The sequence below is a fragment of the Anser anser genome, assembly GCF_964211835.1.
Source record: "Anser anser genome assembly, chromosome: Z".
Taxonomy (NCBI): Eukaryota; Metazoa; Chordata; class Aves; order Anseriformes; family Anatidae; genus Anser; species Anser anser.
The window spans coordinates 74,780,585-74,808,336 of NC_139723.1; the positions used below are offsets into that span (position 1 = coordinate 74,780,585).

The following is a 27,752-nucleotide window of genomic DNA, read 5'->3' on the forward strand; positions in this document are numbered from 1 at the left end:
AAATCCTATGCTGAACAGTGTTGTGAATTGATGTAATTTGAAACTCACATGGTTAAGTAATGTAGAAAGCTTTGATCCATCTTGAATATTCTTCTCCAAAATATTCAGGACCTTTACTGTTTTATCTGTTGAGAGCTACAACAAGAAAACAAACACATTAAGCAGCTGTAGGAACGTAAAGGCTTCCAAATTGCTGAAAAAATGTCCATGGATGAAGGAGAGAACATTTTATGTAATTGTAGCATTAAGCTTAAATTTTAAGTATTTTTGACATAAGGATCTGATCTTGACTTGTCAGTTTCTGACAGAGCATGACTGATAATGCTGATGATACAATTAAAACTAGTGAAATACGTTCTAAGATTGCAAACAAACTGTTTTTTAAACCAACAAAATTTGTAGGAATAGATTGAAAACAGAGTATCTGCCAATAATGTTGTATAGTTACACATTCTTGACTCTGGAAACTGGAATTTACCAAATCCACTTATGAATCATATTCTGTCTGACCATATAGAGACTTATTAGAAGAAAATCCGAATCTTATGGAAAAGCAAAAATAAAATTCTCTGAGTGCTAACACAGGGAAAACGTACTCTTAGTAATTTTCTTAACTTTGAAAAACTAGCATGATGAAAAAAGTAACTCAAAATCGCTTACTGATGGTTCTACATAATTACAATTGAATAACCTGCAGAATATGCTGAACTCCAGAAGAACTCATCCAGATAATACTGGTGCTCATCCTTAGAATCAACTAAATTCTGATTTTACATATACAGGTATGGACTTGTTTATAAAAAACATGGAACTAAGGTTAAGGGTGAGAACTATCAAGAGGGCAAAACACTCAGGTTGAAAACATCCTCCTACAGATGAAGGTAGGCAGGACTGAAGAAAAAGTCAGAAGAAAAATATAAATCTTGGGTTAAAGATAATCCTTCAGAGTGACTTCTTTAACAAGTGGCTTCACAGACACTTCATAAATATAAGCGGTCAAGAGCAGGCAGGGTAAGAAGGTAGCATATGGCTGCCCAAAGCCAAGATTTCTATGAAGATAAGTAAAGCAAGAAAATTGTTTCTAGAGGTGTAATACCAACAGTTTGCACCAACACACAAAGTTGCCTTGAACTGAAGTCAGGAAGAGTACAGCAAAGACACCACAATATGCAGTTTACAGAAAATGAATCTTAGCACCTATCTTTTAAGTTTGAAAGGGTTTTCTGGACAGAAAGAGGAAATAAGCAATTCAGTAGTGTGTCAAATGGCTACCATATATTTACAATGATTTGATAGCTTATATTAGAAAGGGTAGATTTTTTGACTGAAGGTAGGTTCTGTTTTACTATAGTTGCTCAACACTATCTGTAAGGAGCAAAGACTATGGGTTGATGTGCTTTTGTGAAAATAGATTATTTTAGATTTTACTGCTCAGGCACATGTGCTATATATTGGTACACAATGCTTGCAGCTACCACTGACACAGAAAGACTATTCAGCAAAAATACCTCAGTGTCAGAGGCAGTTAACAGTTGTGATGTGGTAACTTTTTAAGTACTTGAGCTCAGTTCAAGCATAAGCATGCCTGTTCATGGTATGTCTCATGCACAACTGAAGAGGATGAAACATTATTACAGGGGGACATTTGTATTTTGCAATTTTAATGAAATTAAATGTTCAAAATGAGGTAAAAACTATGAAGATGTACCTTGTCCATAATGCCCATTGCCTTGATTTTTGCAGATTCACTACCCAACTCACTAAGCTGATGTTTTCCCAGTAGCAATTCCTGTGGAATCTCATCATCATCACCTTAAAAAAAAAAAAAAATCATCACTATTTCTAACAACATGTCAAAGAATACAGTATTTACAGCCAATATGAAAAACCAAATGCAAGAAAACTTGCTAAACAACTGATTTTCCAAATAGCTAACATCTCATAGTTCCATCTAACAAAGAAAGATGATGATTTTTAGTTGTGACAAAACAACTACTTGTTCGATGTAACTGATCACGTTCTTAAATATCGTTTAACAGCCTAACATCGTGCATCCATTTCTGAAAGTCATCAACTAAAACTATTTTTTATATAGCAAAACCCATTTATTGCACCTCTTGCAGTACCATCCTCATTTCAGCAAAGCAAATCACAAATGATTGTAGTTCGAATCTGGGACAGAACAGTAGTTGAAAAATGCGTATAATACTAAACACATGCACACAAAAACATGACGTTACAAAACACAGAAAGAGCCAATGACTTCACTTTTAAAACCAAGCATACAGACAAGATTGCTTTAAAAACTGTACTGATTTGTTTGCTATGCTCCCCCCCTTGTTCTAATCCTGTGATAAAGATTGTAGGGAAAAGATTATTTGAGTTTTCCGTTATCCATTTGAACTGAAAGTCATTTTGGTTAGCCTGAACTACTTTGACACTGGAGCTAAGCTTGCTGATTTTCAAGTGAAAGGACTAAGGACTACACAGAGATTCAGTAACTCAGCCGTGTGTAAGACACTCTGATGCTTGTGTTGAATAATCAAGCTCTGTTAGGTCAAAGGCCACAGCAGATGAACTCCAGTAGACTATTATTTGTTTCATTATGATTTATGACCCTCTTGGATTCTGCAGAGTGGAGGAAGTGAGATCTTCTGCCTCAAGAAGCAAGTAAAATTGGAAAGGTTAAGGCTCCCACTCTAGTTGGAAGCCATATAAACACAACATACCCTAACATATATCACAGGCAATTAAATCAGTCAGAAGGAAATCTGAAAATACTGAGATGCAAATTTTTTGGCTTTTGTTGTTTTCCTATTTGGGGAAGCAGTTTGAAAATTTGAGACATATTACCAAAAGCTGTAAAATCCATGTCTTCCAGATTTTCCAAAATATTCTCTATTGAAGCAGTGAACCTTTTGAAAGTTGAAGAATCCATCATTTCTGGTGAAAAAAAGAAAAAGAAAAAGAAACGTATGTATAATTGTTTCACATACAATACAGAAAATACAAACCGAAGAAAATAAATCTTCTAAAATCACCTTCAGGTGTTAGTTTAGGCTCATAAGCTTTCCTCTTCTTTTGTTTTTCTTTTTTCTTCATTTTTCTTGCCACTAGTTAAAAGAATAAAGAGTAAAATAAATACTTTCTCAAAATGAAATAAAGGTTTACATTTGTTTGACATTTGTTTACATTTCTTATGCTTATATTAAATACTGCATGTAAAGATGTTTATTTCAAAAAGTTCAACTTATCCTTTAAAAATGCACAAGTATTATGTAAGAAAATTTGATTTTTTTTTTCAGTTACCCTCACTGAGGCTAGGAGGAGGAGAATAATCATCCATATCAGAGTCATCGGGACTGCGATTACGGTATCGACCACTACCAGAAGTCCTCCTTCCTTCATGATAATGACCACTTCTCCTGTGGTCACCAGAACTTCTTCTGTCATGTTCTTCATACTCCCAAGCTTCATCTCTATCCTTTTTATGTCTTTTTCGAGAAGCTAGAAATGAAATGCATTTTCATTCTAAGTGTAAAAATTCAATTTTTTATAGTTCAAAATTATATGTTTACAAGTAAAATGACTATATATAGCTGTACCATAAAACAAGTGAAACACTCTAAAACACTCTAAATTATGGCATTAATTTAACAGTTCATTTTGAATTACATGAAAATCATGCCTGAAATCGCCAAAGACACTAGCAAATACTTAAGAGATGAATTTAAAGCACGCTTGTCTTTTTAAACAAAGGAGAGTGAAACAAATCAAAGTAATTTTCATCCTTTCCTTTCATGAGAACACTGACATAATTTCTTCAGTTATATAATTGTGACTATTATTAGGTCCAATTCAGTGCTCACTTTGCCCATCTAACACAACAAATTTCAACAAGACTTAAAAATCTAGCTGTTTAAAAATATTCTGTTTTGCCAAGACACCCCAAAGCTTGTCCTGAAATATTTATGGCAGTTAATTCAGTGAAAGGAGAAAGCTGGAGTCACAATTCTGCGCTAAGCAGTGAGTATATACCTCTGAAGGTTTTTATAACCAGTTTTCAGTCAAGACCAATAAACACAGCAGAACTGATTCTGAAGAAATTGGGATACAAGTTCTCTACAGAAACAGAGATTTGTTGGAGATAAGATATTGTGGGGAGAGGAACGGAGAGTATTCTGTTATTTTCAAAGACAGTCTTGTACATCTTTAAGGGAGAAGGTGCTAAAACATAATACAGAAAGGATATGGAGGAGGATGTAGTTGCATCCATGAAATTATTTAATAAAACGGGATGACTGGGCTAACAAAAAGATGTCTAATAAGGGCTGTACTGTGAAGATCAAAATGGCTCCCAAATATTCTATACTATTAGAGTTTATTATTGTTGTGAAGCAGCATATAACTGCCCTTACATCTGTATGTCTCTACCAAACTCTCCTGAAGTTTAGAGAGGTATGGCTGTACATAGGGTTGCTTTTGAGCAAAATGGCTCCAAACATTTATAAAAAATTGGAAGCAAACTGATAAATCATTTCCACAATGCCAGCTTACTGAGCATCACAGTAAAGAGACTTTTATATATTTCAGGATATAGCTAATAAGCAGCCAGGCTCAGTATGAATAAAAAATGATTGAAGCCAAGGTGATAATAATGTTCATCACTCCACCCACTTTTCCCACTTCTGAAAACACAGTATGAAATTTCTGCAAAGAGGTGGTCCAATACTTTAAGATAATTTAGCTTGGGTTTTGCGCTGTGTTGCTTCTGGATCAGACTTCCTTCTGGAGACAAAACAGTCATATTAACAAAGTCTGAACTACTAATGGTTTCAGTTCTAAAATGATTGAGTTAACTGCAACTGAGAAAATGACTGGCTATCTGGGTTACCTGAACTGCATGCGTTGGATAAAGAAATGAGTGTTTAATGGAAAAAAACTTCATACATCTTAATTGCTGCTTCTTTCCCTCGTGAGACAGTATTCCCTCATGAAACAGGTAGATGAATTCCGTCTCCAGAGCTTACACATCACCAATAGCTATTTAAATGCCGTCAGACGAATTCTGACCCCAGCTACATCTCCATGAGAAAAGTAACTTCCAATATCTTTTTCCAGCTGAAAATTAAATTGACCATTTTATCAATGCTGCATGGCAAAACAGAATGTGTTACAGCTTTGTTGGTTCTGAAAGGCAAATAAGATGATCATGCCAACAGATTCTCACAATCAGACGTTGCTCTAAACGTCTACTTCGTTTACGTTTACTTCGTTACGTTTACTTCGTTACGTTTCGTTACTACGTTACGTTTACTTCGAAGTAAGTAAAACTGACTAAAAATGTAAGCTTCAGTAACATTAAAAAATATTATTAATTTTATACATAAATATCTGGATTGTAAGTATCTCATTTGCTTCTGAATTCTGCCAAACATTTATATAATAACACATTGATTACTTGCTGTATGAGAAAGATTTCATCAATTTTTAATTTCTCATCATTTAATTAAATGGAATGAGATAATAATAAAAAATCATCTATAACAATTACTGTGTCCATTTTTAAGTTTACATTTAGATAACCAAAATAACTCTGAAATAGATATTTGTAACAATACAAATCTATTCAGTGCATTTGTTACAAATTTTACATTTTCTTGATCATTTTGTCTCTTTTTTAAATTCAGTTCTACACTATTCTTTGAGAAATATTACAATTCATTTCTAAATCAGATGTCCTCACTGAATTGTTTAGAATCTGTTGGCCAGATCTCTTGGCTGTACATAATAAACCTAGAGTAACTTACAGCATATAAGTACTGTGAATGTATTTCTTAATTTGCATTATTTCATCTTTAAGAATTTCAACAGCCACTGTGACTAATAGCTCTGCTAAAGTGTCTCTGAAATTTCTGACAATCGTCTCCATTCCCAACCAACTTAAATAGTTTTGCTTTACTTCTTAATTCCCTGTCCCAGATTATTAACACTATAAACTGGTGGCATTATATGATAAAGAGAGAATATAGAATCCTGAATGAAGCAAATCATCATTGATATTTTGCCATAATGAAGTCTGATTACAAGTTACCTCAAGATCTGTTACTCATGGTCAAGGCAGCATTATTCACTGTATTTTACAGAAAAACAAAAACAAAACAAAACAAAAAAACACAAAGGGATATTCTATTCTGTTTCTTTGATAAAGATCAGAGATATTACTACCACAATTTCTATGTGTACGTGTGCATGAGCCCTGCATATCTGTTAGAGGAGAACATATTAAAAGATATTAAAAAAGCAGGATAAACCAATCTTTCTCTTTTGGACCATAAGACTAAGAATCAAAAGAAAATCAAAAAAACTTTGTGAGGTGCCTTCTCTGGTTAGCAGTAATAGGCACTTCTGCTGTATCCCTATATAGGTAATGCAGCTAAGATGGTACTCAGACTCAGCTGATTCACTATGTTTCAGTGGATTTTCTTTTCAGTGCTGGCTAACTGAACTTCCATATTTACAAACTAACTATACTCTTATTAAGAAGTAGAAAATCCCTTCCTAACTTAAGAGGTGTATAACACCTCTCATTTTGACTCTCATGAACGTTATCTCATCACACAGCAAAATTCTAACTATAGATAGCTTCCTCTATCCCTTTGAGATCACTTAATTCAAGACTAGTATGACCAATAAATACTATTTTGAGAATGGTGTACTACTTACATTCAAAAGCGCCTTCACTGTCATTGTCTTCATCAGAACTGATTTCAGCGTATTTTGGTTTCTCATTAACTGTGCTACGTTTGCGCTTGTTCATTTTCACACGTTCACAAAGTGGCATGGTGGATTCAATTTCTGCCAGGAGCTCAGGAGGCAACTCCTTTAACACTGACTGATCTATGCTACCTATTAATGGAGAGTAAGAAGAGTCATGTGAACCTGAAGATTAAAAAAAAGGGACCAACACTACAGTCCTTTTTCAGGAATTGCTTACAGTATACCTAGTAACAATACCATGGTTTGATATACCTGGATGTATTTGACAGGTCTTTGTAAAACTGTGTATACTGTTCACACAGCAACTGGGAATTAACATAATAAATTGCATAAACATCACTTTCAACAAAATATTTTGTCAGGCATATAAATAAAAACAAATCCAAATTGGTGAATTACATTAGTAAAATGACATCCCTGCTCTACTACCACAACATTTAATCTTATTTTTTTCATCCTCTGCATTTAACAGGTTTTCCTGAAAGTGTAGGTAAATTAAGGATTCATTGTGTCTCATTAAGTTCTGCTTATTCTCATATCACTTAGTGTATACATGACAGTAAGCAATCTTTCCTTTTCCAGTAGGTAAAATCTGTGGCAGAATTTTCAGGTTCTTATCCCTAAATATATGCCAAATGACTGACATCTCAAACTGTTTCAGATTTACATCCTACTAATAACTTTACAACTCAGCCTACACTTTTTCTTGATTTTGCTACAAAACAAAGTTGAAAGATTTTTTTTTTTTTTTAGTATTGACAAACATCAAGCTGGATCACATCAGGTTTCTTTACCACTGACACAAACAGACAACATTGCACCATTCTCATCACATTTTGAAACTGTTAGACACATATGCAGTCAGTATGAAGGAGATTTGCAGTCAAATTTTTTAGAAGTGACAAGGAAATCAAAGTAATTCAAAATCATTTATTGGGGTTTTGTTTATTTGATGTCATCATTATTTACCAAAGAGCTTTATGCACAGACTATCTGTTAACTTTTTCCAGCAAAGAATAACTGCTACTGTCACAAGTGCTCCTCCCTCCTTCCCCAAAGTATACACGATTGTTTAGATACAAAGGAAATCACCTGCCAATTTTGCTAGATATATATGCATATTATATATGCATATTATATATGTATATATATATAGAAACAAAGTCTTTCAAGATATATTCTGGATGGTTTTTCATTTTTAATTGCATTCACTATATCAGTAACATAACTTTCAAAAATTTATTTCAATTTTTACACTAATATCCCATCTCCTAATCCAAGTTTAAAGTATTTTTTTTTCCCTTTTTAAAAACCTTCAGCTGGAATTAGAAGAGCCTTAATGTTAGAAAATAGTTTTCAACAGTATTTTTTAATTAAATTTAAAAGTTTTTTATACTTCTGGTTTCAACATCTGTCTATGCTCAAAAAATTGTCTGTAAGCAATGAAACTTACAATCAGAAAATTATTTTTCTGTATTTCTCAAGTACATTCAAGCAAGTCCTCTCAGTTAAGTGCATTTCAAAAAAAAAAAAGAAAAAAAAAAGATTTAACTTAAAAATATTAATTACTTTGAACATTTTTGAACTGAGGTAGGTAAATATCTATCAAATAAAGCTGTTAGTGAAAGTTGTCCCTGATTCCCCCAGACTATGGTCACATTTATTTGCCTTAAGTTGCGATCTCAGGTACTCACCACCTGCCAACAGTACCTAAATTCTCAATATTGTTTGCTACAAAACATTTCACAGCATGGTTTACCATTGTGCTATGAAATGATTATTCCTTGTGGGCTAGGCATTTGAGCAAAGATGGGAAGAGAGGTATGCCAGCACAGACAGATTAGTTCCTGTGTGTGTACTACCAGCTGACTGGATGCCAGCCAGGTCTAATCTGGAGGTTGCACAGCTGTCTATGAGCAGTGGTGTCCCCACCTAATACTCCATGTCCCTTTGTATACCTCTGCAGCATCTGGGGAAGGTGCAAGAAGGACATTTGCACGTAGTTGTTTTAGGACAATTTCCACAGGTGCAGACCTGTGGGCCTCAGATCCTGGCTCTCAGTTTTATGCACTGTGGTTAAATGCACTGAAGTCAGCAGGACTACTCATAGACAATAAAATTTACAGTAAATCTGACAAATGAAGGTATTGCTAAAAACAGTTACAAGTAAAGGAACAAAAGGTGCATTAAAATTCATATAGATGTTTTAAAGCTATACGCCAACAGGAGTACTTTCTAAAAATGCTTAAGTATTTCCGAGTCTACCATGAACAGTATATATATAAAAGCAGAGTAATTACTAAGATCACTTGGGGAAGAAATGAGAAAAGGAAACAAATCAGTAATGAATTGTATATCCATTGGCAAGTCTTCTGTGACTTAAGACACCTACTTAATTTCAAAACTATGTCTGAATATTTCACGAAGCAATATTAAGGTTCCTAAGGCTTTTAGGAACTGTTAGAACAGAATTTGTTCTTTATTTTGCTTACACTGTGCACAAAGAAAGTCTCAGTATGATGAAAGGTGGTGTTTTTTGCATAAGAAAACCCTTAAAAACAAAACAATAAACAAAAACCACAGCCTACTATAACTCATAGGAACATCTGTTCTTGCTTTCCTTATTGATTTTGAGAATTCTGGGAACAATCTTTAAAAATAAGTCAATTGCCACCATGTTAACTAGACATCAATGAAAGAATAAAAATGCAAGTACTGTAAATATTTGGAAAAATAACTATTTCCTTCTCAAAAGTCCCAAGTTGTTTTGTTTGTGTTATGTTCTCCAATGCTAAACTCAAATAGTTGCTTGAACTGCACTCTTGCCAGTTACAGATATTTCAGATGACAGCATATAAAATATATAAAGCATTCTTTATTCAAGAAGGGAATAGCAGAAAAGAAAAAAACATTTTAAAGGTCTCTATAAGTCATCTTTAAAGATTTTGTATCTTTCACAATCTTCCCTGGAGCAAGTCTGCTGCATGTAGTTACCTTAGCTGCTGAGGATTGTAAGTAACCGAATCTAAAAAGAGTTTTACTCATACAGTTAGGCATGACTGCACATGTATCAACAATTCTGATATACATGGAAAAGGACTGCTCATCATTTTTTAAAGAAATTCAGGGATATTATATACAGTGGGACTCCAGTCAGTAATATTTTATTTTACAATGTATGCTATGTTGAATCAAGGCAACCCAACCTTCACTAGAAACACCTTACTAAATTCATTTTAGAGCTCCATATTAAAAACGTACTTCTTATTTGTTCACGGTAGTAAAGAAATACTTAAGAGAATCCAGTTCATCACAAGAATCCAGTCACACAGCAACAAACGTTAGGCTGTAAGCCCCATGCTAATGCCTTTTCAGTTTACAAGATCCTTTTCAAAAATGATTAGAAGAATATATAATGCAAAACCATGTGAAAGCATATACAAAAACATGTGTGATCACTTGCAGTTTTTCAATTTGTTTGGTAAGTTTGCTAAGACGTTGCACGTCATTTTCCTGCTTCCACTTTTACTGGTTATATTTGCCTCTAGTTTGCATGGCTTTTAAAATAGCAAAGGAGAAAGTAACTACTAAAAAGTTGCTCTGTAAGTTAGTAAGAATGCACCAGGAAACAGCAATGTCTGCAATTGCTAAACACAATATACTTAGAATGGACTACAGGCATCAGTGTTCTTCAGACACTTACACACACCCTCAAAGCTGTCACTAATATAAAACAAATAAACAAGTAAACAAGTAAAAAAAAAAAAAACACACACAAGAAATGGCCACTGTAACCAGATCTTTACTCTATTTTGTAAGGAATCTCAATGCTGGTACACTCTACATGAGCAAATCTGACGGACTGAAGGACAGAATAGCTGTAAAAACACTTCATCTTTAAGAGCTGAAAACATAAACAACTATTTCTTCTTCAGTGCTTGTCCAGACCTATACAATGCTGTTCATGACTTGTATACTAGTTGCTTGCTGGTGGAAGAAGACAATGTTGTTTTAGGTCATGCATCATGACCAAAAGGTTTCTTAGAGAAGACACTCAAGAGTCTTCAGTTGTTACTAAATATCCACTGACTCAAGACACTTGTTTTCTCACCAGCAATTCTTGACAAAATGACACACAATTAAAAAACAGCTAGAGAACTTCAGCTAAAACGGAATTAGTCTGTAATCTTCTTCCCATATTTAGTAAGCTTTTCAAAGGGTCTTGACATGTATAGTAGAAAGTGTTCTACAAGCACTAAAATCTTAGTGAATATATTTTTTTCATTTCTACACATATGGCTTAAAAAAATAGAAAGGCACAGATCTGATTCAAATGTTCAGCATTACCGTTTGTTCACAGCTTGATATGTGGCTTCAAGTTTGTTAAACAACCTTTAACTTTAGCTAATACTTTCAGAAACTTAATCTTTAGAGGGATCTAAGCTCATTTTGCCTTGAATTTTTTCAGCCAGGTAGACCTGCCTGATTCAGGTAAACGTATCCATTACCAGCATTGCCTTCAAGTGAGGAAAGGCAATATCATTATGGACATTTATTGGATCCATTCAATATGGACAGCAGCGCTACACTTTGACACAACAGTCAGTGTATTCAGACTAGTTTCACCCAGCTTGAGGCAAAAATTTCAGACAAGCAGGTATGGAAAGGAAGTGATGCTTGCTGATGCATTAGAAAGCCTTCCAGGATCAGAAAGGCTGTTCATGCCATTAAATCAAAACCAATGCTAATAAACTCTTATCTTGTTTTGATAACAAAGACAATAACTTATCTTTACTTTCCAAAATAGGGAAAACAGATATATAGTTTACATTTTGGTGCTATTTCCTATGAACTAACCAGCCACAAAGATTCAAAAACATAAAAAAAAAAAAAGCTACTTCCATAACTATAAGAAGCTATTAATAGAGTGGAAGCAATCAATACCAGGCTTGTTTATATTGATAAATGGCATGGAGCTGGGACAGGGGAGGTGCAGGCTGAGTGTTAGGGAGAGGTTCTCCACCCAGAGGGTGCTCGGGCACTGGGACAGGCTCCCCAGGGCAGTGGTCACAGAATGAGCTGCCAGAGTTCAGGATGCGTTTGGACAACGCTCTCAGACATAGGGTCTGATTTTTGGGTGGTTCTGTGTGGAGCCAGGAGTTGGACTCCATGATCCTTGTGGGTCCCCTTCCAATGCAGGATATTTTACCATTCTGTATTCATAATATCTAAATGACCTGTTGCAGATACATCTATTGCAGCAAATTAACAAGTGCTTGAAGAAAAATGGCCCCTGAAATTAATTTCAAAACTTAGGTTTATGTTAATGAAGTCTTTTACATAAGTTAGTCTCCCATATATATTGTCTTCTCAATTTTTGTGTAATAATTGGTAATAAGCAAAACTTACAATTAATAGCATTTCATATTTCCAATCTCTATATGCAACTTGCATTTTAAAACGTAACTTTTCCAAGTACCAAGACATTGTATGAAAGAACACAGAAGAGCCTAAGAGGGAACAATGCCACTTGTTTGGGGTGGGGATATGAATCTCAGCTTTCATTTCTCAGTGTTCAGAAATTTAAATTTAGCCACTCTCCGCATTCTGGGACTTCTACACTAATAAATTGTCATACACTTTCATTTGACATTAAAAATGAAAACAGACTACAGATAAATTTTTTTTGGCCACATGAGCCATTACCTGACTACTGGACTCTTCTTTGCTGATGACTAGTATATTCAGTCTTGCTGTTATTCTACAGAGGCCAAGCTTACTTCCCTTACATTCCCTCTCTGAGCATTTGATAGATGATGTTCCAGTGGTTTTAATATGAACTGAGGCTTTGGATTTACATCTTTTATGTATCACCAGCTTACTTTCTTATCATTCTCAAGTCACCCTGGGTCACTGCAGTAACTACATGGATAAAACATCCTACATTAGACACATATGTAGGAAGGAAAGCTGTTTCTTTCTGGCCTAGCTCAAATAACCCTCAAACTCTTGTGCTAAATTGAATAAAACACACTGTTACTCCATAATAAAACTGCTTTCTTTCTTGTTCTTGGATAGCCGTATCATTGTAACTACAATCGTATAGACTCACAGCTTAATTCTATTTTGGATGAAGAGCTAAAAGAAAAAAGAGGGTATGAAAGTACCTCCCCACTGTACAAAGATGTTTGGAAAACAAACACCCTTTAAAAATAGTTAAGTACTACTAGAGTATAGCACTCAAGCACTACAGTGCAAAGGGACACGTCACCTGTGAGTGATGAACAGCTTACAGGTTGAAGCTGTAAACTTTCAAATATCAGTGTGCAAATTTAACAATATCCTTTCCACTGCTATTTTACTTAAAATGTTCCACTATGTTCTTTATATGGTGCACGGAGTCCTTGGTAATCCAAGTCCCTCACCCACTGGCTTCACACTCCTCCATATAATTCTGTGCCCAAGACAGGTTTAAGAATGGAAGAGGAAACACAGGCAACGGCAGCCCTTTTCTCAAGGAGGAATTTAAGGCATTGGGAAAATACATCTGCTCTTAAGACAGAAGTTCCACTTTTATCTTGATACTGTATCATCAGCTGAAAAACACATAGCCAAGATGAATGCTGACCGAAAATAATCTTAGTAGTCCATTTACTTCAGTGGCTTTCATCTTTGCTATCCCACTCTATATTAAAGTTTGTGGAAGTGTATACAGCTATATCTTTTAAGCAGGATATAGACCCTCTATCATTTATTTAACCTCACCTTTTGACTACATACACGAAGGGACAACACATGAGATCAGCACACCCACACAGATGGACAGCAGGAGACTCAGATCCCTCACTACCACTGCCCAAGAGACTTACAGGAGCCCACAGGATTCTCTGCTGCAGAGGATCTGGCAGGAGGGAGACCTAGTGCCAGGAAGAATTATAGAATCATAGAGTATCCCAAGTTGGAAGGGACCCATAAGGATCATCGAGTCCAAATCCTGGCACCACACAGGTCTACCCAAAAATTCAGACCATGTGACTAAGTGCACAGTCCAAATGCTTCTTAAACTCTGACAGGCTTAGTGCAGTGACTACCTCCCTGGGGAGCCTGTTCCAGTGTGGGACAATCCTCTCAGTGAAGAACCTCTTCCTGATGTCTAGCCTAAACCGCCCCTGCCTCAGCTTGGCACCATTCCCGCTGGTCCTATCACTGGTGACTAAAGAGAATAGATCGGCTCCTTCCCCTCCATTCCCCCTCATGAGGAATTATGTCCTGTACCATTCCACAGAACCTGCTTGAACACATCTTTCAAAATAATTTTTCTTTATCTACCCTAACAATGACACAAAGGGAAGGTTCCCAGACTCTGGAAGATTCTGAAAAAGGTGGGGCTCAGTCTCCCTGTTAACATTCCAGTCCTCAGCTCTGGCCTTCCCCTGTACTCTGCTCTGGTTAAGCCGCACCTCGAATACCATGTTCACCTTTAGGCCCCTCACCACAGGAAGGACATCAAGGGCCTGGAACATGTCCAGAGAAGGACTATGAAGCTGGTGAAGGGCCTGGAACACAAGTCCTGTGAGGAGCGGCTGAGGGAACTGGGGCTGTTTAGTCTGGAGAAGAGGAGGCTCAGGGGAGACCTTACTGCTCTCTACAACTGCCTGAAAGGAAGGTGTGGGGAGCTGGGGGTCGGTCTCTTCTCACAGGTAACTAGTGATAGGACTAGAGGGAATGGCCTCAAGTTGTGCTGAGGGGGAGTTAGGTTGGAAATTAGGAGTCATTTCCTCTCAGAAAGAGCAGTCAGGCATTGGAACGGGTTGCCAAGGGAGGTGGTGGAGTCACCGTACCTGGGGGTGTTTAAAGAGAGGTTGGACGTGGTGCTTAGGGACATGGTTTAGTGGGTGACATTGGTGGTTGGGGGATGGTTGGACCAGATGATCTTGGAGGTCTTTTCCAACCTTAATGATTCTATGATTCTAAATGGGACCCATCAGGCTGGTTGGTCAGAGAAAAGCCTGGACAAAGCAACTGAGTAATTCCACCATATATTGGAGGTTATCGCCGCCCCCAGCTAAGCCCCACAGATTCAAAAAGGATTTTGTAATAGTACAAAACACTCTTAGAAGCAAGAAATATTTTTTGATGCAGGGAAGAGATTTCCAAAGAGCATGCTGAAGGACCCAGGCAGAGAGCAGGGAATACAGCCAACACATCCCCTCCAAAAACTGCCAAGAAGCATCAGAACTTGCATTACCTTAGTGTGAATGATTACCTCAAGCTATCCAATTGCTGCAGCAACTATATCACAAGTTATTTTGTTCCTTATTGCTATTAACTGACTTCTCATCTTTATAAATTCATAAAAGGAACCTAGAAAGGTCTAGTTTTGAAAGATGCTTTACGAATAATACAGCATTACTCAGAGTAACATGGAGCAAGATCAGCAATTGAAATAAATGCAGTTCTGCACAAAGAAACTCACTTTTATGAATGAAAGTTGTGAGGGAATTACTTTTCCGAAATAGAATTTCACTATCGTTGCTTCTGAACATAGGCATTGAAATTTAAGCTAACTCAATATATTGTATTAAAAAGTTAAGGTGTTTTGCACAGATGCAAAACACAGATTTTGTTTTGTTTTGTTTTAATTACTACTGTTAATCTTTCGAATTAGAAATCTATGGTTGATGCACTTTCCTAGCTGTGTATATCAATCAATTTAAAAACTGAGCCATGGGGCCTCACCTAGGAAAAAAGAGCATTAAATAAAATAAAGTTACACCTCAGAATTTTTCTTCTCATAAAAGAAATACTCCCATTTAAGCAATATAATACAAACAAGATCTTTGCAGAGAACAAGCAAAACAAATGCCATGATTTCTAGCTGATTTTTGACTACAGGTACAACAAGATCTGTTTTTATCTTGCACTAACATTTTTAGCCTTTACCGCTGAAAACATCCCAGGAAGCTACTCTTGTTTTGCTTCTTTAAAGCAACTTAATCACAAAAAAAAAAACAGGCTGCTGATGCTTTAGCTTTTAATATAAAATACTGTTGCTTAGAAGATAATAAATGTTGCTTAGTAGATAATAAAACAGTAAGTATATTTAAGAAACCTTTATTTGACGAAAACAAGACTTCAGTAAGTTGAAGAAAAAAAGGTCTCATCCTTTCCTTATGTTCATTCTTAATGTACCCACAGATCAAAAAGAAACTCCAAATTTCAAGTTAACTGTTCACATTTTCTTGCACAAAAGCACTCACCTAAAATGGGTGAAAATGTTGAGCAACTGAAAAGTTCATTTACCAGAAACAAATGTGAGACTTTCCACTATTTGCTTTTTGTCGAATTTACCCTTTGCTTAGAAGAAAATTCAACCCAAAGATTTTGATAACATATCCCTGCACATAAACTGAGAAATAACATCCTTATTTAGATGTTTAGGTAAATGAACGAGTCTGCATTGCCTAGTGCCCTGCATACATTGTAACGTCAGATAAATTGCTGGCCCTCATTTTTCCATATTGCAATGTACTGTTGCAAAAATTATTTATGGAAAGTAACTTTAGCTTTTCCCAGAAATAAGAGGAACCTGATCAAGCATCCAAGCCCATGAACCAAAGGCAGTTTCAGACTTTCAGTGAAGAAGGTTGATTGCTCTGACAAATTAGGTAACTTTGACACATGTAGTAAGAAGAATTTATTATCTTTCAAAAGTGAACTAATTAAATCATACACTCCTAAATCTGCAGACAAACCATGGTAATTTTGATGAACAAATGTACGACCAAATTAGTAGGTTTGGTGAAGTTTATTGTTATTGTTAAGAACTAGATGTGCAATATGTGATGTTCACTTTTGTTACCCAGAGAAGACTTGAGAACTATGAGCGCAAGAACCAGAATATTTACCTTAGTGGCAAATATACGAGTAGGAAATAACCCAAGCAGCTTCTAGGCAAAATGATGTGCTGAAAATATCTCCTATCATACTGGTACCAGATCAACACAAGAAAGGACTCCAGTGTGCAGCTGCTGAATTTATCCAACATTTATCCAATTTATCCAAGCTTTCGAAAAACTAACACCAAAACCAAAGACCCCAGAGAGTATGTACAATGCCAATATGCATCCCAGCATACTTTTCAGGAGAGGACAGATACAATGTTCCAAAAATGATCAATTCTGGTGCAAAGCATGCTAAAGAACTGAGACCTTTCTAGGCTATTGAATTTAGCTCATTATATATAATTTGTTTTTGGCTTTTGACTAAATGATGCCTGGAGTATTTTTCAAATTGTGATCCTGTTTACAAGAACGTAATGAAAGAGAAAAAAGACTTAGGGCTAACAGATTCTTGGTAAACCCAGCACATCTTTAAATACTTCTAATGCCATGAGGAACAGCCAGCTGCACTTCCAGTCTAGTCAAGCTGGAAAGCACTGGTCACTATTGTATCAGGCAACATGAAAACAGAAAGACTGTAGAATTCTTATGAAAGTGATACAGTTTTTCTAAAAATCCAGTTAACTTTAGAGTTTATGAGAAGCTTCAAAGTCTTCAGCTCAGAAGAATTATGAAAAACTCCTTGCTGTAAACCATGAAACATTGTCCTTTGCTTCTCTGAAATGCTGTATAACTTACAAGAGAACTTGAGAGAAAATTATATTTTGCTCAATGCACCTAGCATCACATGCAACTTGCAAGATGCTTAGTGGTTTATTATTCCCTTGTGCTAACGCAGCTTCTACCAGGAACTCCAAGACAGTGATCCCAAATTTCAGATCTGTGGAATTAGGGACTTTCACAATGGTAATCTTTATGTCCTATACATGAAGGATTTCACCAAGTGTTTAAAATTAATACTCCCTTTTTGTCCAGTTTTCAGCTGTACTAGAAAATATTGGTGAGTAGCTCCGCTGTGCTGTCAAGAAAACTGTGAGAAGAGGTACAAGTTGGCGCAATGAGCCAACACAATGTGGATACAGTTTTTCATCATGGAATATTCACCTTCTTGTCATTCCTATGTAGAAGATGAACATCTAATCGATCACTCAGCTTGACAAGCAACACAGTTTCCAGCAGTGCTAGAACTCAGAGATGAAGCAGCATGTTACCCAAAGCCATAGAGTGTTACATTGCTATAGCTTATCAGTGACTACAAACTGTAGTTATTATAGGTTCTAAAAATGTCATTTGAATTAAAAAATAGCAACCAAGTGCATAGGCATAGAACACAGGAAAATCTAGAAGCATTGTTTTAGCTCTACGACATGAAGATGATTGAGCTGCAGTGAAATTTTTAGTTGCTCCTGTAAAAAATGGATGAAGAACACCTCTGAAGAAATAGTAAATCTTCATTCAAATTTCAGAACACAGCAGCAGAGAATGCAATGTATTTAGGAAGACTTGCACTGGGCAATCAAAACCTGTCTTCACAGTTGTATTGTAGAGATAACGAAATCCTATAATAACAATCTACACAATGAAGGAGCAGGATGTGGTATTCGATTTTTTTTTTTTAAACACAAACTTTTTTAGATGATACTTGAAGACCCAAATGGCATTTCTGCACAAGTCTTAAAAACACACACTCTTTTGCCCTAAACTGAAACTGACATTACATATGTACTGTTGATTTCGGGAAGCCAAACATATAATAAACCACTTCAGCCATCTCCTTACGCAGAGTTACATTAATCATATCTATTTCATACTTTATTAATTTTTTTTCTTGTCCAGAATACATTAACTGTGAAACTGGTAACAGCTCCCATCAGCTCCCATATATCTGACCAGTCTAGCTATAAGAAGCAGCAGAGAAGGTATTCACTGAAGCTCTGAAAAGGAAGGACAGCACACACAACCTCACAATCACAAACTTGAGTTCCATGGATCTCTTACAATATATATTTGCATTAAAACCAGGATAAATGGCATTCACAGACATTAAAACCACAAGAAAGAAGTGTTATAAATTCATTCTGACCTTTACAAAACAGGCCAGCATAAGACCCCTTAAAAAAAACAACCACTAGGACGGTATTTCCACAGCTTTCCTCTGAGACGGAGTGCACCTTTCAGAAAAGTGTTCAAAGATTGTAAGAGAGAAAAATGTTATTTCTCCCTTGTAAATGTCAAAAGGGACTGTCAGGATGATTCAATCATTAACAGTCACACACTATGGCTACCCCTCCTATTCATTTAATAGCTTATAAAATTCCAAACCTGTCTGTAAAATATGGTAAAAATATTTTAAGTGTTTTTACAGAATAATGAAGGCACATGCACAATAAAGACATGACTTTCAAATTTAAAATTTATTAAAACTATATATAAAGTTATATAGATTTCTGGTTTACAAAACATTCACCTTAGCTTAAAATAAGTGATTTTCCTGAGTTTTATAATGAATTGGCACTAGTCCCTTAAGACAGAATGACTATATAAATGATGTTTTGAACTAGCTGAACTAATCCTCTTTTAAACCAGATTTAAGCTGAATCACAGCAATGATGTTGAATGTGATAATACCAGAAGAAGATATTTTCTTGTGGAAGGGATGGATGACAAAGGAAAAACAAAGGACAAGAAATAAAAGCAAGTAAGAGAAGGAAAGAAAAATCAAAATATACTAAGCTATATGAAGTAAGAGGGATGGGAGAAGAAGTGAAACAGTGATGCTAAAGGCAACACCAGAAAAGGTTTGCTACAATCTAATAAGAAATAAGGGATGAACTAAATAAAGAATGCTTATGAATAGTACTTTTTCTAGTGAATTAAAATGTTTATAACTAAAAATGGCAGAGTAAAGCAGTGAACACTATTTGTCTGAACTGGAGTGAGGACATTGTGGAACTCACTTGAATACTTTCTGTATCAGTCTGCTGTTTTTTGATAAGTAGACTTCAGCTTATAAAAAGATAGCTTTATGTATTAGGACCCATTTCAGACACTGGAGTTGACGTAATTATTTAGCATAAAATATCCTAGGAAGTAAGTTATCAGGAAGTTGGGCAAAAAGCATAAAACTAAAAATACACGTGAAAAATATGAAGTTCAAAGACACTTTCTACAAAATACACGTCTGAAAATTCAAAATTTGACTTGAAAGAAAATGTAGTTACAACATTATTCTCTCCACGAAACCTATTTCTAGTATCTTTGTAAGAATCTTATTCTGGATACAATAGCAGAGACTGACAACACATTATTATTTTTTTTTCCTGGAAAATAAGTCCCAAGTTATTGCAGAATATGTAAGAAACATGTATGACTTCTCAAAACATGAAATATACAAACTTTCCAGAAAGGTTATAAACCTAAGCTTGAAATGAATGCACTGCTCATGTGTACTACAGCTACTAGAGTCATGGCAATTGGACAAGTCCTTTAATCCTTTATGCATTACTAAAACATATTATTAAATAACCACATACTCTAGGCTACAAAGTCTACTTCGGAAACATTTTAGAAAGCATGTACGCACTGTATATAGCTCTGAGGGAGCTAGAACACCTTTAAAAAGTACTAATTCTCTGCACATAGAATTGTATGAATTCATAGCTTATCCTTTTGAGGACAGCACTGAATTCCATCTCTATCAAAAACATACAGGTTTCATGCAAAATCTTTAGACAACAAAAAAGTATCATAATTTTATGTCCAACTTCAGATAGCTATTACTGTTAGCAATGGACATCTTGCCTGTTCCGAAACTCAGAAGGAAGAAGGGAAATGTTCATATTTTCAGGATTAAGAGAAAATATTGCACAAGGAGGTTCATATTTTACCAAAAAACATGTAATACTCATACTGAATTAAGTCTTTAAAAGTCAATACAATCAAGTTAGTAGAAAACAGATTTAGCACAATAAATTCTTTATACAAAAATCAGTCTGTACCCATGCACATAATCCATTATACATTCACAAAGTTGATTTCCACATCACTTATCTACATTATTTCTTAACTTTGCAAAACATTTTAATCTCAAATTCATGAGCAATGTTATACCTGTAACTGCATTCATAAATAATCCTGCATACAGCTGCAATCCTCCCCCCTGCCACTTGTTCTATTTTTGAGACATGACAACTCTGTAAACACAACTATGTAAGAAATGGAAATGCTTTAAATACTAAACATTAAAAAAGTAACCCTGACCAGTTAGTAACATTTATTTCACAATGCGAGATGACCTACTTCAGTTTGAAATCAAAGAAACCAAAATTATAGCACAAAGAAGAAAAGTGATCATATAAGAAGTGATGAATCTGTAGAAGCAACAACCAAATATTAAACCTACAAACTATACTGAAAAATATCCTGTCCATATTACTAACTTAAAAATGTCAGCTAGTTGTTTACCAGTTCCATTCCTCTTTCCACCTACAGTAGACCTTAGAGACAACGTCTAAATTCTCCTAAAGACAAAACCTTTTTGTAAGTTTGTTACACAGCGTAAAGTGTGGAGGCTCTCCAAAAGTGTGTTGTATTTGTACTGTAAAAGGCAGGTCATATTTTTTAACTCTTGTTATGGTTTATTGTAGAACATTTCTTGGAAAACCACAGTTCAGTCCTCATTAGAAATGTAGAAGAATAATCTTAGGGCTTGCCTAAGTAGTATTTTCCACCACTCCAGCTATGGATTTATTTACAATAGTATCAGTCCCTTATACAGACACACTTAAAACCAGTTTAAGTAATACATTTATCAGTCAACGTTTAACTAGGTAAGTTCCCAGACTAACTAATGTAGCCGAAGTACAGTTTAAAACCATTTAAGTGTCCCCACATTAGGTACTTGCACCAGAGTAAATAAATCATTTCACTTACACTGGAGGAAGATTTTCAGTAACAAGCTCTTAAATGAGTTTCAAAATCACCGTATAAGCAAGCATATCAAACTTTTCTGTTTAATTTCTAACCACAGGATTAGCAAATCTAAAAGAAAAGGAGTGTACAAGCTATAATGCAATTAACAAAAATAATCTTACCTTTATTAGATTTGGATGACTTGTTCTTGTTAGGTTTAAAACAAGAGCCCCTTGATTTATCTTCTCTATCCTTAATAAATTTCTGCACATCATCCAAAGAAAGCTTCTGAAGGACAACTACAGGCTTAGCTCCTTTATTTAGATCTTCAACTAGCCCAATCTTCTCTACTTTGTCCTTATGTTCACCTTTGAATTCAGTTTTCCTTGACTCCTGAGTGACATTGCCATCTTTATCACGCTTGATTTTTGGAATGACAAAATGTTTTAATGCGCCAGATCTTGCCCCCAACAAATAACTGGGAAACTCTGCTTTATTGTCAGCATGTGCTTTATTACTATCTACTTTACTCTTATTACCATCTGTCCTTCGTTCATCCTTGCTGTTAGGTGATTTAAAACCAGGTTTATCAGGTCTTGATTTACTAGAATCTCCTTTACCTTCCTGTTTAATACGAGGGCTGTCAGGCCTTGATTTCTGATCCCCAGAAGAAAACCTTTCCCTCGATTCACCAGACTCATGCCTATGTTTCCTTTCAAATTTCTCAGTTTTTGAACCATCAGATTTAATACCATGCTTAGAATCATGCTCATTTTTGTTTGAGGATCTCAAATACTCAGGCCTTCTAATCTTGGATGGATCTCCTCTGAATCTCTCTGACTCACCCCTCTCCTCAGACTTTTGTTTTAGGCTATCATAGTCACGCCTTGGTGTATCAGAAACTGAACGCCCATCAGGCCTTTGTTTTGCTGGATCTGGTCTACTTTCAGGTTTTATCCTTGAAGGATCAGATTTCACATCAGGCTTATGCCTGGATATTTCAATTTTCTTATCTGACAATGGTTTACTGGAGTCCCTCCTATTATCATGCCTATGTTTTGGCGTTTCGGGCCTGCCTTCACTCTTCTGTTGTTTTGGTGTTTCAGGCCTGCCTTCATTCTTCTGTTGTTTTGGTGTTTCAGGCCTGCCTTCACTCTTCTGTTTGGGTGTTTCAGGCCTCTGTCGTATTTCCTGTTTGCCGTTATTTTGTTTTCCCTCATTTTGTTTCACCTCCATTTGCCTGCTCTCATTTTGTTTTGCCTCTGTCTGTCTGTTATCATTTTGTTTCAGTTCCAATTGTCTTTCATGTTTGCTTTCATATTTAACTTCTACTTGTTTGTTCTCATTGTGTTTACTTTCCAACCTTCTGCTCTCATTTTGCTGAAATTCCATTTGTCTGTTTTCATTTTGCTGGATATCTGCCTTTTGACCCTCAAAGTCTGTCTTTTTCCTAAAAATCTCCGGATGGTTTTCAGGTTTAAGTTTAAGAACTCCAACAGCGTCTTCTTGGGTAACACACATAAACCCATCATTATACTGCTTAATTTCTTCAGGCTTTTTGATGGCCTCCAAATCCTGAGTTACTGTTGCCTGAGAGTCCGCTCTTCCTGCTTGCTGAAGATCAATACTAACCATCAACGCTGGCCTGGCCCCATTTCCTGCAGAACCTGTCTCCTGAGAAGCTGGTCTACTTCCTCCAGTAGCACCCCCAGCCTCCTGTGGTTTATTTTCTTGTTTTCGCTTTTTCAGAGGTTTATCTGCAAATTAAAAGAGAAAAATCATAAATGATATATGTAGAAAGAGAATAGATATTCTAGCAAAAGTATCCACTCCCACAAATCAAACCCGCTCAGCATGTATGTGCACGCACAACAAAACTCATTGGATTTAAAAGCAAGAATAGAACTTGTCTGCCTAATATTTTTAACATATTCATCGACTACTGTTCATTGTCAGTCTACCACAGGTGCCAATTAATCATCTTTAAAAAACACCCTGAAAACACATGAAATCCAAGTTCCAGAAAAATTTCCAAAAGAACCATCTAATAAAGAAGCTGCAATGTATAATGGCAAAAAGAAGCAAACAAAAAATTTAAGGTTGAAGCAAAAGTCTGCAAAGACAAACTTCAAGTGCACCTTCGTAACTGCTTTTTGATGAATACTACTGTAAAATTTTCTCCTCTGCAGATTCAGCCTGCTTCATTGTACATGAAATGAGCAAGGATCTGCAATGATTAAGCCAAAGGTTCTTCTTGCATGGTTCAGTGCCTCAGCTGGACTTCATGCATAGTATTGCCAGGGATCACAGGACCAATGTACAAAAAAGGATTAAATTAACTCCAACACTCCATGCTTCTCTGTGAAGCAAAACAGTACACTAAGAGTTGGAGCTTATACCATAAGACATATATATTAGGTGGGGGTCCAATACACACTTAAAAGCTTGAGTAATTTCCCTTTGCAACCGTAACACTTCATGGATAAAATAAAAAGTTCAGTGATAATTTTACGTAGTGTCAAGAGCTTTCTTCTGCAATAATCCTTTCAGTTTGTACTAAAAAAATCATCAAGATTAGAATACAGAAAAATAAAAAGTGAGCCAACCACACACGTTGTAATTTGGTAGAATTCACAGAAATTAAAAGCACATGAAAATATCAAAAAGAATATGTTCTGTTCATTTCAACTATGGGCTATTTATTTTCCCAACATGGTACTATAACCTAAAATTAATTACTGCTGTTAAAACTAAAAGTCCTGCCTGCACTAAGGCTCATATTCTCATTTGTCAACTATCACTATGTAAATTGTTTAAAAACAAAACCAAACAATTACTTTCTCTGTAATCAGGGAATATGATTTTAAGTCTAAGGAATGACTACACATAGGTTAGAAATTCTGCTGTAGCTCTATTGTCAAAATGTCCAGACCACAAATACAATATAAGAAAAATAATTTATTTGGTGCCTATATTTGTGGTGCTCTATCACTAGAGGCAATTGGTTAGCTCTCTTTTTGGGAGCAGGTAAAGTGGTAAGGAAACAATCAAGGAAGAAATAAACAAACTCTAAGAGTAAAAAAACCTCTCAAATTGTAAACCAGAATTATAACACAATTTCTAATTTAATCTATTTGCAGAAGATTCTTTTTTCAGAACAATGAAAACTTTGAAGGATCATCTCTGAAATATTTGAAAAAACTAACATTACAACACAGAAACCAGTAGTGACATGGTCAATTCCAGTGATGTGAACAGGCTTTTTTTCTCATCATTCTCATTCTCAAATCTATTTGCACATCGCTAACTTTCTAAAACTCCAAAATTATATACAGTATTTAATGGCTAGACAACAGTAAAGATAGATATAAAAACTCTATGCAGAAAATGGTCAACTGCAAATGATAAACTTTTCAAAATTCAACAAAAACGTGTAGGAAAGCCTGTCAATTTTATGACAGGCATGAGAAGCAAAATAAATTTGCCACATGGAAGGTGAAGCTTTTTAGCACAGAGATTTTTACTTTTTCTGTAGAACAACAATTTTGGTATTCATATGAGAACTTATATAGATAAATTTCTCTATACCACTGATTAATTTTTTTTTTTAAGCCTTCATGCATTGACAAAAAACCTTTTTCTCCCTATGACTGAGGCCTTTGACCTCACTAAACTTCACAGCAGGTGTCAGGAACGTGAGGAAGCAGAAGCCTCCGAACTGATAGGTTTCAAATTTGAATTTCCCTTTCCCTTTATTATTATTTTTAAATACACATGCATACACACACATCACTACCTTATTTCTCAATTAAAAACTCCACAAATTTTGAAACACAAATTAAGAAACTTGTGTTTCTTAAGTCAGTCTGTTTCTTCATTTTAACTCAGAAATATCAGCCACACCAAAAAAGTATCATATAGCTCAGATGGTGGATCTAACAGTAGCCTTTAAGACATTACTGTTACCAGTTATCTGCCCCATTCCTTTAACAGAGGTTATCACCTGTAGCAGAAGGGAACACACATTCACATTTCCACAAGTGTGTTTCATTGTCCAGAGCATCAGCTTTAGGCAATACTGAAGATGTTTTGCATTAACCTACCAGACTGAACAAGTCAGCTAAGAGCCAAGCAAATGTTTCCTTCTGCTACCCTTACTGTGGGAGCAAGGCAGATGGCCAGGAGCTGTGATGCCTTAAACTGCTGTAGCTGGATCAACCAAAACTCACCTTTCAGAGCCCTCATGCTGAGGGCTCCAAGATTAAACAACCAAAACAATTCAGGTAGGACCACTTTTCACTCTTGAACTTCCATAACTGACCAGGCTCAAAATGCTGCTCATCTTCCTCATCCAAAATGTCAACTTGTAAGTTGAGAACATACAGACAGATGATCACATCACAACTTGGCATATTCCCTCTAAACACAGAGCTCCTTTGATGGACCTTCTTCATTTCTCTTGACAACTGAATACTGACATTATAGTATGTTGTTATATCCACAACCTGTTGTGTTCTTATCTGAGAAGAAAAAGATGCCTTCAAAGTTTTCTCTTCCTAAAGGGCAAGGTGATTGCAGACAGAGTTACAGATTACTCACAGATTTCTTCGTATTTCCAGTGCATCTTGATGGTGAACTTCAGAACAAGACTTGGTCGTTACTGTTTTGCCTCTAAGAGATTTCTGGATCTAGGACAAAAAAGCTGGCCCAAGTATAGGAAAATATCATACTGAATTAGGGCAGAGAAGGTAGGATGAATACATAGTACCACCATCTTCATTGAGTATAATGAAAAAAAATCCATTGAATGAGCACAAAACCATTTTAAGTTGCCACAACTGCTGCAGAAATATGAAAGATGAAAAACACCATTGTTGGGCTTCAAGGGCTTCATCAAATCTTGGACTTGCTTTGAGCTATATAAGAATAATCAATAGAGTATTGAGGAGAGAATAATTAACCTCTGCAAACAGATTTCTTCATGTCTTCTCTTTTACAGTCAAATAGATGCACGTTTGTATAAATCTACCTTGTTAAGGCAAGAGTCCCAGGACCCAACAGGGTCTTGACGAACATAGGAACTTAAGAACTTTAAAAATATCCATTCAAATACACTTTGCATCCTCCAAGGCATAGTTATCCAATCTTCGTCCACTTCATTCCACAGACAGTAGACTTTCTTTTTATTATCAGGAACTAGGACTTCGTGAAAATATCAGAGCTAGGTTCAAAGCTTGCCACAATTCTGAACAGGTATGCTGACAAGCTCTTGAGACCAATCAAGTGTGATCAGGATCTTTTTCTCCAACTCTTTGCAACAGTTTTTCTAACAAAAGGAATATGTAGTTAGCCACAGAAGAGCTTTCTGACTGTATTTGAGACTGGGTATTCAAGTTTGTTTTCAGATTCTTTTCTTTCTAGAACTATTTTTTCTTTCCCCACCCATACTCCAAGAATGTAGATACTTCCAAAATGTTTCCTTGAGCAAATTTATGATGGTTCAGAGTACTGTCTGATCCCAGTTATTTTCCTATGTATGCATCTTTTTGGTTTGGCAAATCCATACAGATGTTCTCTTTACATGGCAGCATGCTCACCAAAATGCAATAAAACTTGGCAATCAAAGCAAGATTGTAAGCCACCTCATTCTAAAACATAGTAGAGATGATGTGTCAAATTAAATGAGTCATAGTGGTGCAAGGAACTAAACATTACAGGAACCACAAGTTTGAAATTAAAAAAAAAAAAGTTAGCTGGATTTCCAAGTGGTTATGTCTCACCTGTCCTGTTATGAACAAGATTCCTGCAGATAGGTGTGACCTTCATCTTTGGAAATGTCTATGTGTCATCGTTTGGTGAGTACTTTCACGTTTAGAAATTGTTTAATTACTAAGGAACATTTGCATAAAAGCAAATTGCACTGGAGTAACCACAGATATCTCCAAATACATTTCTACTGAAACTACAAGTCAACCACATGAAGAACCTCCATCCTGAAAACAGGTGAAGTAGGAAGCTGAGCAAATGTTAGGGACAGAGGCTGGATGAGGGGATTTGGAATAAAGAAATTTCTCCATTCTTCCATTTAACATGAAATCTTTCCAAAGCAGCAGTCAGAACATCACTAATGATGAAGTCTCCAATGTTTCTGCTTCCTTC

General features: G+C 35.7%; 1 protein-coding gene across 7 annotated transcripts in view; it reads right to left on the reverse strand.

Moving 5' to 3' along the window:
* The window catches only part of NIPBL (NIPBL cohesin loading factor), a 168,541-nt gene that overhangs the window by 38,818 nt on the left and 101,971 nt on the right, over positions 1–27,752 (reverse strand). For 4 of the 7 annotated variants that reach the window (XM_083818452.1, XM_083818449.1, XM_083818450.1 and 1 more), the window contains 7 exons: positions 21,776–23,350; positions 6,727–6,909; positions 3,310–3,507; positions 3,042–3,113; positions 2,854–2,943; positions 1,709–1,812; positions 49–135 (listed from right to left, as the gene is read on the reverse strand). In XM_083818452.1, the coding sequence (XP_083674578.1) occupies positions 49–135; positions 1,709–1,812; positions 2,854–2,943; positions 3,042–3,113; positions 3,310–3,507; positions 6,727–6,909; positions 21,776–23,350 (2,309 nt within the window). The remainder of the gene's footprint in view (positions 1–48; positions 136–1,708; positions 1,813–2,853; positions 2,944–3,041; positions 3,114–3,309; positions 3,508–6,726; positions 6,910–21,775; positions 23,351–27,752) is intronic. The other 3 variants (XM_083818455.1, XM_083818453.1, XM_083818454.1) reach the window with 2 other exon arrangements.